General features: G+C 39.7%; 1 protein-coding gene and 1 long non-coding RNA gene across 5 annotated transcripts in view; one reads left to right on the top strand and one right to left on the bottom strand.

Moving 5' to 3' along the window:
* LOC308177423 overlaps positions 1-14,761 on the bottom strand; it is a 135,828-nt gene that overhangs the window by 76,566 nt on the left and 44,501 nt on the right. The gene's annotated exons all lie outside the window — the stretch shown is intronic.
* The window catches only part of EGFL6 (EGF like domain multiple 6), a 49,491-nt gene that overhangs the window by 1,350 nt on the left and 33,380 nt on the right, over positions 1-14,761 (top strand). Inside the window, exons 2-5 of the mRNA XM_080554316.1 lie at positions 4,291-4,403; positions 6,532-6,624; positions 9,483-9,602; positions 13,314-13,433. Coding sequence (XP_080410442.1) covers positions 4,291-4,403; positions 6,532-6,624; positions 9,483-9,602; positions 13,314-13,433 — 446 coding nt within the window. The remainder of the gene's footprint in view (positions 1-4,290; positions 4,404-6,531; positions 6,625-9,482; positions 9,603-13,313; positions 13,434-14,761) is intronic.

Here is a 14,761-nt window from a genome sequence, read left to right as displayed (position 1 = left end):
CAAAACTGTCGTTCTCCCTTTTTCCTTGAGAGGAAGGGAAAAGGGGAGCAGCTGGAGCATCTTGATGGAAGTCGTGGATGACAAGAGGTTTTAATATAAGAGAGCAAAGAAAGAACAAAGAAATCATATTGACTCTGAATAGCTAGGAAGAAGGAACATGGAAAGAGTAGAAATTAAAATCAGTTTGGAAAAAAAAAATGAATTACGCTTATTTTTGTCCCTTAGAAGTGTGGCTTTCAACACCTGGACCGTTAACTTTTCTGCTTTGAGCCCTTCCTTCAAGGAATCTGGTGGCCACAGGAGGACTTAAAGGAACTTCTGCAAGCCCAAGCTAAATTGTATTTGGTGTTTTGGAAGGGACTCGCAGTAAAGCAGAACTGTTGTGTTGAGTGCCTGAGAACAGACCAAAGGGATATCTAAGACAGTCATTAAAAGATAATAGGTGATGCATGTTGGTTTTGTTTAATACCATTATACGTGTATAACTCCAACAAGCAAACAAAATTCCTGTGCTGTCATCTGACAAAATGTTCACTTCTATTTCTTCACGGCATGCTCTCATAAAAGACTTTTTAGGAATCCTTTACAAACTGCTAAGCTGTAGAAAACCATCTTTTTGTTCTGAATACACCTGTTGGTCAAAATTTGAGGTCTGGTGCTGTCTGTTAGCTAGCAACAATGTCCAGATTTTTTTTTAGAGGCAAAATTAAAGAAAGAGGTAATATCCTGTCTTTGAAGTTAAGTGGAAGTTGCTAAGAATGTAACAGATTTTTTTTCCCCTCAGCAGCAGGCAGCTATTGTGTGTGCAGGAGCTGACCAAAAGTATCCTGTAGAGATCTTATGGAAATAGTGCACTAAATCTATTCAGCAGCTGTCTTGAGGGGGAAAAAAAAAAAAAAAAGTAAAAGCTCATAAATGTGCTTCTACACAGAAAACATTAGTAAAAGACAGAAAATCAATAGGACCTGAAAACAACCAACTTTATTTTAACTCAAACCGTAATTGACTTTTGTTATCTATTTGCTTGGTTATACCACCCTTTTGAAGGCTTGCTCACTTTTCCTCTGCAGCTGTGAATGTCATATAGTGCTGGTCAGACACGGAATAGATCACTCACGTTCACTAGTCAGGAGAACGTGACAAGTCACTTTTTCCATTGTTGGGATTTTTACTTCTATTTACTTTACTGGTATAATGGCTGCTAATGAGGATTACAGTCCAGCACAGCCATCTGCCCAGTTACCACATATGAAAATTTTGGTTGCCCATCGCTATTGCGGGCAGTAGCTTGTATTGGTCAATGGTCATAGACTAATTTTGAGAAGCTGATGCAAGGCAAAGCTTTTTTCTTTTTTTTATTATTCTATAAAATAATATAGAATGAAACAATAAAAATACTGTGGGGTGGCAGAGGGAGTCAGTTGAATAAGTAAGTCCCAGCATCCAGGTGTGCTTTATTCCCTCTTTCACTAGTTATTGCACTTGTAATATTTTCCTTTGCAGGTGTGTGTTTAAGCACTTGAGGGTATCAGTCCTACCATATCAATCAACCTAGCTTAACTGGAAGATCTCTCTAGCTACTTGATCAGTAGAGCAAGCAAACTTTCTGAATGTGTTTTGTTATAAATACCTAAGTTTTCTCTTTTTATATCAAATTAAGTAAACCACTACAAGAGGTCAAAGTTAACATACAGTAATTTAAGGTCTGCCCTCACGTCACACACCCCATTGTTTTTTTTTGTCTGCTGCTCATGTCACTGTAGGTATGGAGTTAAATAACTGCCTTGGCCTGGCCAGCATCTGACTGCTTTGCTGTGCATTAATCTAACTTCTTTTGAGATAAAATTCAAGCTCTTCATATTACTTCATAGAAGAACAATTTCTTTCAGCAGCAGATGAATAAAAATACGGGACATGACTTCATTCAGACCTGTTTGTATCATTACAGGCAACATCACGGCTTTCTCAGTTTGTGAAAGACTCCGTATCTTCTTAAAATTAGATAAGGATTGTCCTCCTGGCTCTTCAGTACTCTTCAAGACTCTCAAGCTTGCTCAAGGCTGTGTTCTTACTCTTATGCCCAACTCAAAGCCGCAATGGAAAGTAGCACAAGAACAAATTGATTTTATAGTAGTTTCTCTCTTAACAAGCTTTTCTCTCTCTGATTTTGAGCTGTCAAACATGTAGATGGTTGTTGGATGGATGTTAAGAGCTGTACATAATATATCCTGATACAGCAGCAGTAAAACTTTCCTGTCACTACTGGAATTTTGACTGAAGTATCCAAAGGTCCCACCTTTTATTTTTTTAATACCTGTGCTTGTGTCTCACAAGGATCTTGTGATAGCTAGCGTGGCCAGCTATTTCTTTGTTGTCCTAACTAACGAGGCCCTGGCTTATTGCAGAAGTTTTTTATAATTCATCTTCAATGTACTTCGTTAAATGCTATCCTACTAGTGTCAGCAGTGTCATAGCCACATGAATCAGTTACTTCTCTGCTGCTTCAGCACTCTGTGTGGCTCTGTTTGCCACTTGCTGCCTAGTGCACCAGTGCCATAAGCTGCTGAGTCTGAGGACAGACCTTCACTAGAAATGAATGGTCTTGCAGATGACATGCACATGTTTTCTTCATTCACACGTTTAAGCTGCAAGTTATTTGAGGCCAGGCATTTTTGAGTGGACAGTGCCAAGCACAGCAATCTCATTTAGGCCTCTAGGTACTATAGGTGAACTCCTACACAAATACCATTTAGGGAAGGATCAGACACCTCTGGTTTGCATTGCTTCTCCCAGCAATGTCCAGCAAAGTCATAGTGATGTTCTCCTTGAAAGCATCTGCTTGCCCTGACAGGATCTACCCTATTTCTTTAATTTGTACAAAATGCTGAACCCCTGACAGCAATGGGAGGACTAATCTAACAAAACTGGTTTTGCTCACAGATTTTGGTATCTGGGTGGACTCTCAATGATCCATTTTACCTTTCCCACTGCCAAAGGTAGGCTTTAGCCTGGTGCTTGTTTTGGAAGTCAGAACCAGAGAAAAACCTTGTCCAGTGCAGTGTCTGTAAAGTTCAGCCATGTTCATTTTATTCTCAGTATTATGGAAGATTTTCCAGTTTTTAGAGAAGTTTGTACCAAAATCCTGTGGATATTGTATACCTTTTAAAGACACTTTCATGTACTTGATTCTGAACTGAATTATTAAATGAAAGATTTACCGAATGAGCTTGTCTTCCTGTGGAAATGAGCATTTCTTGGAAAGTAATAGGAGTCTATTTCCTCCGAGCTTTAGGCATTTTAACCTTCCAGGGGAGTCATAACACTATCCAGTTGAATTCAGGGGTATTTTTTGGGATGCAAGCAGAACACACATTAAAGGCAACTCTGAAGTAACATCTTGTACCTTTGAAGTGTATGTATATATTTACTTTTTTAATAGTATGCATTAGCGATGTTTGCAGTAACTCTTCCAGTAAGAGTGCAACCCTTACAGGCAAATACAGGAGGATATAGACAACTGAAGTAACAGCAAGCAGAGGAAGAAGATAATTGGGGTCACAGCACCCCGTGCAGCATAGACTAAGCCTGGAATTCAAGGACAGTTGTAGATCTCCATCAGATGTACAACTTTGACAGCTAACATTGCAGGGCTGCCAAAGCTTGCAGCTGTTATCCACACAGTAACTTTGAACCACCTGGCTGTACTGGCTGATTAAATTAACTTTTGTATGATCAGGGAGTCCTGTGCAACCTGAATGCCTGGGAATATCTGCACTTATCTAATCAATGTGCACATACACAGTGGCTGCAAGTCTGCAAGGCACTAGATCTGCGGGGCTAACTGATGTTCAGAAAGGTGCTTTTCTGCAGAATAGTTTGTAATCCAAAGCAGTAGAGCTGAGCAGGTATGGCAGTGTATATCCAGTCTTGATTCTTCCTCTGATGCAAGCTGCAGTAGCCCCACTGACTTCACTGAGATAAAAAGACTAATTCTAGCAGAGGACCTGGTTCTATTTTTTTTTTCTTTGCCATGTTTCTCATTAGAAAGGATTTATGTTATTTATATTGCAGGGTTGTTTTATTGCAGGTGAGATGCTCCTATCACCCCTGTTTCTCCAACCAATGCAACTTTGCATTCCTGCCAAGGAAGTGTTGAATGCTCCGAGGTTCATTGAGATGAAAATGCCTGACAGTGGATAAAACATGAGAGAAATGCACAAAGGAATATAGGGAGGAATGGATTAAAGTGTATCTGCCTGCTGGACATAGTGTTTATCCTTTCTTATGCAGCTCAAGAGTTCGTGGGCAGCTGGTGACTGTGAGCCAGCCTGGGGTGTGTCGCTATGGTTCTCGGACGGATTGCTGTTACGGCTGGAAAAAGAACAGTAAGGGCCACTGTGAAGGTAATACTAACAGTTTGTGCTTGTTTCCTCTCCATGGCTGTGTACTTGGTACAAATAAAAGGACTTGATGTGAATCTGCCAGAAGTTACAGAAGAAAGCTTGTGAGGGAGTGAAGTCTCTTATCACTTGGGTAGGAGAATGAAAAAAATGTGCTGGAGAGAGTATCTCCTTAAAAAAGCGGAGCTTTAGGTAAATAACAGCAAACAATAAAATACAGATTTAAAAATTCTTAGGTCCAGAAGTGGCCGTCTGTGCTAACCTCCTGCATACCGTGGCTGAGAGACTGGAACTTGTCAGTGCCTGTGCTGTTACAGCTGTCAAATAAATGCCAAAAATGCAGCATCTTCTGGTGCTACATATGGACCCATGAAATCAATTGGTATCCTTTGTCTTCAAAACTACACAGCCTGTGAGAACCAGGAAGCTTTAACTTTCTAAAAATACAAATAAAACCCAAGTAATAAGTGCACCTGACTTGAGCTCAGGTCAGCATTCTGGTCTGTGGATTGTTGGCTTTATAAGAAAATCAGTGACTCTCGAGAAATTTCTAATTTGTTACAGGTCTACAGATCCCAAGGAGAAGGTGATGTGAAATCTTCCTCTAGCTCTACTTGGGAAAAACACAACAAAATCCTAAAATACGTATTTTAGGAGTCTTTCTCGGATGTTGCACCTGTTGCCCCAGAGTTTGGCATTGTCTATCTAGTGAATTTGAATAGAGGCTTAGAGTTACTCACTGCTGACTGATGCTTTAAACAGAAAGGTGCCAAAATGTTTCTGCTCTGTATATATAGCATATCAGTTTATAGAAAGAAAGAAGTGATGAATACACTTATTAATATTTCTGCATTGTTTAACAGCACGTTAGTTTTGCTGCAAAAGAATAGTAGAGGGACAACCAGCAAATGTAACTTTGAGCTAGTGGAATTAAGTTGGTCTCTTCTAAAGCAATAGGTTACTTTCTTACTAGAAACCAATTTTCATAAGTTTTTAAGGTGGTTCTTTGGCAGATTTCATTAAAACAACTGTAGTGTACTACTGCGTTGAAAATCCAGATGCAGTTCTGTACTCTGTTTCAGTGTCAATACTCAACTGATCTCACATTTAGCCACTTCGCTTTCAGGGGCAGGGACAATGTTGAACTATGGCTAATCTGCAGAGCCAGCGGTTCAGTACTTCTGAATGAATCTTTTAAATGTAGGAGAAGATGCTTGAATTCAGCAGGATGAATTTTAATTATAAATTTTAATATAGTAACTGTGATTTTTCTATTTCCCGTAGTTCAGAAAGCAGATTAATTACACAAGGTAGTTTGGATGCCCATACTGGGCATACTCTTTTGCTGCTCTTCTAGAGCTAGTACTGACTTAAATGCATGTTCAGTTTGATTTTCCCAGATAACACTCATTTTGATTATCACATTAACTTTAGGAAGTGTTAAAGATCAAGGCTTAAGCATTATAAAAGCCAGCATTGAATTTCTGACTAATGATGAGAGTTAGAGAACTTCTACCCTTTAACGCATCGAGGATAAGCCCAGCCCTTTCAAGTCATTGTAAATCTGATGCAATTGTAAATCTGGGGATGTGTGGTAAGGACAATTGTCTGATTTGACAGATGTGCTCTGGGTATTCCACCATGAGATGGACACGTTCTCAGCTGTAAGAGAGGAGATCCAAGAACAGAAAACTGCTCTAGGGTCTTCTGTGGCTGCAGGAGGGTGCTGTCACCTCTTCCCTGCTACAAGTGTAGAAAATCAAGCTGCTGGCTAGCTGCTTCTCACATATGGCTTCCCAAAAATAGGGAAAAAGCAGAGTACAAAACTAAATATAAGTTGTAGCCATGGCAGAAAGGAGCATTTGGGAGGGTGCTAAAAGGAGCCCCTTCTTTTTCAGGTCTTTACAAACTGGGAAAAGCATGCGTTCATGTAATCCATGCTAGCAACCATTTTCTCCAGCAGAAATAATGCACTGATCAGTAGATACCATGCTCAAACTAGAGGGAGAATTATGGAGGATGTTGAACTTCTGCAATAAATTTTTAGGCAGTTAAGCAGGGGAAGAGTTCTCAAATATAATTATCTAACTTTTTTTTCCTCTCTCTCCTTTTCTCTGCCTGATTTCCCCAGCTATCTGTGGACATGGCTGCAAGTATGGCGAGTGCATGGGACCAAACAAATGCAAATGTTTTCCTGGATTTACAGGGAAAACCTGTAATCAAGGTTTGTGTTCACGGGAATATAACTCTAGAAACCAGACTGATGATGTTGTCTTCTTGTCATTTATTAAGAATTGTCATTTTCCAAAATAGTAAAATAAGATCTTTTCTTATTTACATAGCAGAGCGTAGTGTTTAAGGCTCTTGCCTGGGTTACTGGAGATGCAAACTGTAAGCCTCCTTCAGCAAACAGGAGTTTGATCCTATATCATGTATCTCCTGCAGGCTGGTGACAAGGGCAAACTGTCTCATTTATAGTCAGGATTAAGGCATGGAAAAATTATATAGGAAAGGAAGAGCCAAAAGTCAAATCTGGAAACCATGTTATTTTTTTTAACTAAAAATCCGTGCTATTTTCTTAACTAACCTCCTCAGAAAGACAGGCAATTATATGCTAGATGTGTTATTTCTCAAGCTGCCCGGGCCAATGCCATCTGTTTGCATACGCTGACTTTTTTTTTTTTTGAGAACATGGAATTCTTTAGAATTACATACTTAGAAACTTTGAATGCACCACTTTACCTCCATAAGCGTGCAGTTAGACATTGCAGTAATTCCACCAACACCTTGGTGACACCTCAGCTTTTGTTGTTGTTCCAGTATATGATCTCTGTATGTGATCAGATGAAAGGAGCAGGTCACTGTGCATGGAGAGGCCTTCCTACTGCAGCACAGATGAGTGAAGCATGGAATGAGAGCCACATGAATGGAGGGGTCTGTTGATGCTACCTTCCTAAGCACCTGCAGTCTTTGCTTAAGAACGTTACATTGACATTGAAAAATAAGAGAATTTTTAGTGAGTCAGAACAACCCTCTTACTAACACAATATCTTTCAAGCAACATGCTGTAATGTTAAGTATTTAGAAAGCACCATCTTATGCACTTTTGATACAGGGAAAGAAGTCAGCCCCTTGGTACTCCTAGAGAGCAAACAGCAGCCTTGGTTGTGTATAATAGATCCATGGTTACCAGTAGAGCCTCAGCCTCTAAACCAACAAGTTTAACCTCCAACATGATTTAGCAACTTCAGTGTTACCAAAAGACAACAGAGAAGCCCCCTGCTTGTTTTTTTGTGCAGTAACTCCAGCTGGATTTGCTATGCCCTCCGTAGGCAAGAAGGTCAGTTCTGTGCACTTGCAGTAGATTCAAAGTCTAAGGCTTCATGGAAGCACTATGTAGACCTGCATGTACAAATTGTCCAGTAGCTCCCTGGGCTGTTCTATCTTATGAAGTATTGCCAGGAATTTTTTTAGCAAGGTTCTGGCACAGGCCAGAAATGCCCAGGAGCTATTTCAGTAGTATAGCCATATAGGTGTTCATGTTCCAGTAGCCAGGAATGCTCTGAGCCTCTTTAATTTGCAGGCAGATACAGCCTCGGTCTGTCCTTACAGCAGAATGCCCGGCTGAGCAAGCTCAACGTGAGCTAACTAAAATAACAGAGATAAGGGGACTCTATTAGTCTGCCACTGAGTCTGAGCTAAATTAGCCTTATCTCCATAGGTTCTCTTTTAGAGCTGTGTATGCTATCTCTGCATTACTGTGCATTGTGCAATATAGGTGTAGCTAAGCACTTTTCAAAATGTATGGTCTAAGTGGAATGACTTTTTTTTCACCTCTAGTTTCTTTGTTACGAGAATCTTGATTTTTCAGTGGAGCCTCAGTAGCAGAGAAAGCCCAATGTGATTTGCAAGTTGATATGTTGTCATTTTTCAAACAGACTCTATGTTTAAATAGCTGAGTGCAACCATCTTTTTCTTCCCTGAACTAAGCTGTAACAAAGACTTCACACACATCTATAACTACCACAAAGTTTATGCTTTGAATGGTCTGGAGGTGTTTTTTTTCTGGTCTGCAGGGTGCATAGCTGTGAGAACAGCTGCTTCTCCCATTAAAACTGGAGCTCTGCAAGCTAAATGCTGGGAGAGTTGTCTTCATTGAAATTATATTATTGGTCATGTGCTGTTAAGCACCTGTTGAATGGGCCGCATGTACTGGTGTATTCTGTTAATGAGTTCTGTCTGTTTGCTAATCAGGTGTCAAAATACAAGAGGTAGAGGTGTCAGTTCACGGAAATCACAAACACAGATGCTCTTCCCTTGTTACAGAACCAATACCATTGACAATAGTGATGCCTATACCACATAAACTGAGCTTTTTAGGATTCTGGTTTTCTGCCAGTGTAATAAAGCTACTGAGAATTTGAAATCAACTTAGTGTCTTGCAAATCCTTTTAAATCCTGGATTGTAAAAAGGAGTTAGGATGCTTTTATTCTCTGGATTTTGAGAATTTGAGATTTTTGTACTTTCATTCGTAATGTCACATGACTCTTTATATTCGGTGTTTCATCTTGGCTATATGTCCCTACCCTGATAACTTTGGTGCCAATGTGTAGCTCAGGGAAAAAAATAATATATATATATATATATATATATATATATATTTGTTTCACTTCAGACTAAGAACAGCAAATCAGCTTCAGATAAAGTTTTAGCCTTTCTAGTACAGAGGTCAGCTGGAGGGCTGAAATATCCAGCTAGAATCAGAGAAATCCAGAAAAATAACTCCCAGATAATACAGCAACTACAAGTCTCTTTCCGCCCCTCCACTCCTTCCTAACAAGCTGCCAGATGGGGCCAGAGTTTGCATTACTTTTTCAGGTGTAGAAGTCTGTGTGTTAGTTTTCCTAGCACTCTTTCAGCCAGATGGTCTGCTAAATTCTCATCTTGCAAGGGGTTGGCTTGTTTTCAATCCAGGCTGTTTTACTGTGGGGAATTAAAGGCATTAAGCAATATTATCAGGCTATATGTATGGATGTATGTATATAAACCCAGCAGTCATCTAATTCCAATGAATTCTGCAGATCTGAATGAATGTGGACTGAAACCACGTCCCTGTGAACACAGATGCATGAATACACATGGCAGCTACAAGTGCTATTGTCTCAACGGGTACATGCTCATGCCAGATGGCACATGTGCAAGTAAGTAATATAGAGCTGATAGGATAGGCACACCAAAATAATCTAATCACATTTGATCCCAGCAAAAATTCTTCGTGTGATGAATGGATTTAGCTTGTTCAGGATAGGATTTTTGCCTCAGCTCTTTGGTGCTCTCAGCAGCTGACAGAGGTTTTCTGTTTGGCAGTATATGGACAAAGTGAACTAGGTAATAACTATTTTTGGTGCTCAGAAGAATTTTTGTCCTGCTGGAAGTAAAAATCTTTGATACTGTTACTTCAAATGAAGGACAGCTTGTATGAGCTTGGCGCATAGCTGTGCTGGTTCATCTGTTGAATAAGGATGAATGAATCAATCCAAGCAAAGCACCAATACAGACTATGCTTTACTGTGCTGAACTTCATGGCATTATCCTTGCTTTACCTTTCTGTGCTCCCTGACTAACGTATTTTCTCTCAGTGCTAATATGCTTCCTACAGTTGCTGCTGGCTTCTTGCAAACATTTGTCCACTGTGCTAAGGGTTATCTGAACTGCGTTTCTACCTATTTTCTCGGTCTTTAAGCCAGCATGTAAAGGAAAGCATTCTGCTTTCTTAGTCAACCTGATTTTCAGATGCGAGGAAGCTTCTTATTTTTCAATGATACTGTTTTGTTTCTAGAAAACACTTTCTTTTCCCGCTTATCTGTTTGAAATAGCACAGATATTTCTGCTTTGAATTTCACCAAACCCTAAGTAAAATGGGGACTGCCCTTTCTGGAGTCTCCTGTGCTGAAGCAGATGCATGAGTGGGACAAGAAAGCTAGTTGGTCTCAGCAGTGGACCAATCTGCTTTAGAGGCCTGTCCTGAACGTAGCTGTATCAGGTGCAGCCCAGCCATTCCCATGGTTATAAGAGACAATCATAAACTCTGAACGAATTTATTTATCTTCAAACTCTGGAGACAGCCATTCACCAGACAGGGTGTCCATCTGGTGAGTTTGATGTCAATCTTGAGATAATTGGAAAAATACCCAGCTTTGGCAAACATTCAGGGGATTGCAGTGTCAGCAGCTCTGGGGCAGGCAGAAAAGCCAGATCTCCTAGTTTGTCTCCCCGTTATGGCAGGAAGAATGAAATTGCTGTGAAAGGTGCCTGGGGTCTGAGCTTTTGAAGGCTTCCCCTTCCCTGCAGCACATGGTGGATCTCAACAGCAGACAACAGCTGTGGGGTCTTTGAGGTCTCTGAGAAATGGATACATCCAAGATAATCAGTGTATCTGCTGACATCATGAACTGAGCTGGTTTCAGTCAGGCTGCTGTCTTATGGACAGCTGAAGTTGGCAGAAACCAGAGGTACTGTCAAAAGAAACCTATCCTTTGAGCCCAGTTCCCTTTGAGCCCAGCGGGAGCTTGTTCCTCCTTTGTCCCATCCATCTGTCATTCTCCCTCCTCTGAGTAGGAGCTACACTACTGAACCAAGTCAGAAAACTAGATCCAGACTGTAACGAGCCTTTTTTGTTTGATTAGTTTTAAGCCAGTCTTAGTTCAGGATAGGTTTCCTGATTTAAAAAACTTTGTACTAAATTTGTACAAAAATCAGAGTTGTGCTATACCTTGCTTGAGCCAGCACAAAACACTGAATTTCTCAGCAACAGCAGCCTGTTCAGAGTATATATGAAAAAATTGCTTGAGCAGCTGTGAGTCTTGAAGGTTGTTTCACTTTGGCACACAAATGTTATTTCCCAAATTAAAACAGTGGTGGAACCCTGACAAACACTGATACAGATTGAATCCAAATTTCCGGGGGAAAAATGGTTTTCAGTAGAATGGACGTCCTCATTCTTCATGGCTGTAGTTCAGGAGGCAGAAACCTGTATGTTCATCCATCCTGTTTCTTTACCACATTCCAGTAAAGAAACATCTTCCAGTTTCAAAGAGCTTTTATTTTTTTAGGCATAAAACATGATTATGAAATGAAATAGTAAATTGTTTGTTCAAGTAGAAATCATTCTTAGTTAATTCTACTAGACTCTCCTCTTGCTTGATGCTAATTTAAGCTTGTGCTCAGATGAAATGTTGGTTTAACTCACTACTTAAATAGTTTATTTACCTAATTACTGTTTTATTCAAGCAAACATTTTGAGCAAGATGTAGTTCCTTTTGAATCAAATTCTCCATGATGCAAATCTCCTTAACAAGATGAAGTCCACCTTGTCTGAGCAGTCAGACTTACCCAGAACCGAAAGACTGTGGTACTAGAAGTAGAAAGGTATCAGAAGAATGTGGTTTTGAGCCACAGAGAACCATTGCTTCAAGTAGATAGTAGGTTAGTACCTAAGACAGTCACACAAATTCTGCAGGAATCACTGTACTAAATCTGATTAGCAGTTCATGTAAACCATTCAAATTCTGTCTAACTATAGCCAGCAATAGAGATTTCAAACATAACAGAAAACAGACAATTACCAATTGGAGAAGAATGATGTTTACTAAGTTTCTTTATTGCCACTTAGGAGGTAGATAATGTGACAAAAGTATCATGATCTACAGTCCATGTTTTTTAATCTTACCCACTGCTACTGTATACATCCTCATTTGTACAACAGTAAACTGCTTTTGCAAATACAGTGATTTTTTGGCCTTAAATATTTATTGCTTATCCACAGGGTCTAAACAAACCAGCCTAAAAAAATAATTTTACCACAGATTAAACATTAATTTTAATAGCAACAGAAATAACATGCATTATTATATATTAAAATAATATGGCTGTAGATATATGCGCACTCACACATCATTGTCTTTTCTATACACTTCATTACACACCATTTTGAAATTGCTGGTACTTCTATCAATGAATGTGTTGCATTTTAAAATAATATCCATATATTTTTCTATTTAGGTGGTGAGCTAGGACTTAAGGTCTTACAGTTTGTGTGATATAGTAATTGATAGATAACCAGAGCGACATAGTGGAATATACTTCCTTTGCACACACCTCTAACTCCTCCAGTAAACACTTCCAAATGCTACTTTTCTCCCTGGCATCTTGACATTAATGCTTGCAGAATATCCTCAGGATTTAAGGTGCATCTCCCTACATACTTAGTACATTTGGCCTGCTTTTCTAGCCTCTCATATTGCTCTCTCAGACAATATCTAGATCCCTACACTTCTATTTACAGGCTTATCAAAATCATCTCCAATAATTTACGCTCATAGCCAGTCTACTGTGTACTGACTACTACGTGCTTCTTTAGATTCAAGTATCTGTTCAAGATATAAATAAAGGATTAAAATAAAATGCAGTTTCAAACTTCATCAGGCTAAATAATTTTAAAATCAGAATGTCTACTAAGAGCATGCTCAGTGGTAAGCAATAAAAATATTTCTTTACTGAATTGCAGTTTTCTGTATGGTAAAACTGTAGTGATGAAAAATGTAAAAAGCCTTTTTTTCTGCTTTGACCAGTTCTCTCTGAATCTAAAAGATAATAGTCACAGAACTGGTAGCAGAGAAAAAAAGGAGGCATAAGGGCAGATAAGGAAAGAACAAAGTGAAGGGGAGGGAGAATTTAAGATCTATCTCAAGAGCTGCTGAATTGTGTTATTAATGTGTTAATGTATAAATAGCTTGATTAATGGAATTTTGTTGTTCTCATTAATTTTCTGCATTCATTCAGATCTAACTTAATAATAAAGTGTGTGTTTCCAGCCTAGATTTTACATTTTTTTTTTTTAATTCTGTTTTCAGGCTCTAGGACTTGTGCCATGGTTAATTGCCAATATGGATGTGAGAAAGTCAAGGAGGAGGTACAATGTCTTTGTCCATCAGCTGGCCTTCAGTTGGGACCAAACGGAAGGACATGCGTTGGTATGGTTAGAGAGCTCACTATCAGCTTCTTTTCTATAAGATCCCATAAAACTCAAGAGTCTGAGGAAAGGGTAATAAGTAGTTAGCCCTCCTCACTGACTTCAATAATGCTCCTTGTTACTTGCACTGTGATGTAAAGTTTGCATGCTTTTTTAATAATTCTGCTCATTAACATTGGCCATGTAATTCTTTGGGCTAGTGCCATCCACAATAAATAATCAAATGTTTTAACGTGCTTTGGAGTCATTAACAGATTCTCTATTTCTCCGAGACTGTTACATACAACACAGGAAGCTGTCCTACTGACATAGCACATGATAGGATTTGGGGTTGTGTCTAGATGTTTCTTTCTTGTATTGTGATAACCTACAATACAAACTTCTGGATTTTTCTACAGAAGCCTCAATGTCATTTTACCTAGGGATTTCCTGTGGTGAAGTTAGTGTTACTTCATAACACTTTGTTTTATGATACCAATTTTATGTTGGCATCTGACAAGGCAGTGCTACAGCATTGCAATCCAATGCTGAAATGGTACCCATCTTAACGCTGAAGCTAAACTAATTTCAAAACACCAATGGGTGTGAAACAAACCCTCCAAAGCAGGGACCCCTCCAAGAATTAGAGAAGCAGTGGCAGTGAAGTGCATGTCAGGGAGTAGCAGGAGCAGGGTAGTTCTTCAAGGGGGGTTGAGCAATATGCGACCCCAGCACCCACAGTGCTGTGTCCTCACTGACCAGGGCCCCCTTCTACAGCATCTCATCATGCTGGCAGACGAGAGTGCTGATAACAGGGTGAGTGACAAGGAAAGGTGATAAATTAGGTCCAGTGTCTGTCCAGAGGGTCCAGTCAAGAACAGCAGAGATGGAACACAGGGCGGGAGATAGGGCTACAACATACACCTAAGCAGGCCATTCAGGAGATGGGTCTGGAGACCATCTACCTACAGAGTCATTCTGAGGTCCACCCAGACGACAAGGAAAGTTTGGGAATGGGTGTAACTACAGCACAGTTTGGACAGAGACTCAAGGCCCAGGACTGAGATGAAATAGGACTCCTTGGTTCATGAGTGGGTAGAGGTCCATGGTGAAGCTGACCGGGGAGAGCAAGACCTCAGAGTACACAGGAGGCCCTGACTGCATGTAACAGAAACCTTTCCAAAGCCGGAATGTTCCTGTTACTGGTCATCACAAACAAACCTGAAAGGCTATGAAAGCATTCATTTTTCACAACAGATGCTCTCCACTGAAGTGGAGAATTGAAGTGGAAAAAAATTTGGGGAAATATTGCTTTATGCAAAAATACCTTTATGCAAAAGAAATACTTTT

The sequence above is a fragment of the Anser brachyrhynchus genome (genome assembly GCF_964034855.1).
Source record: "Anser brachyrhynchus genome assembly, chromosome: 1".
Taxonomy (NCBI): Eukaryota; Metazoa; Chordata; class Aves; order Anseriformes; family Anatidae; genus Anser; species Anser brachyrhynchus.
Note: the sequence above shows the minus strand (reverse complement) of the source record. Positions and strands in the feature narration are given on the sequence as shown.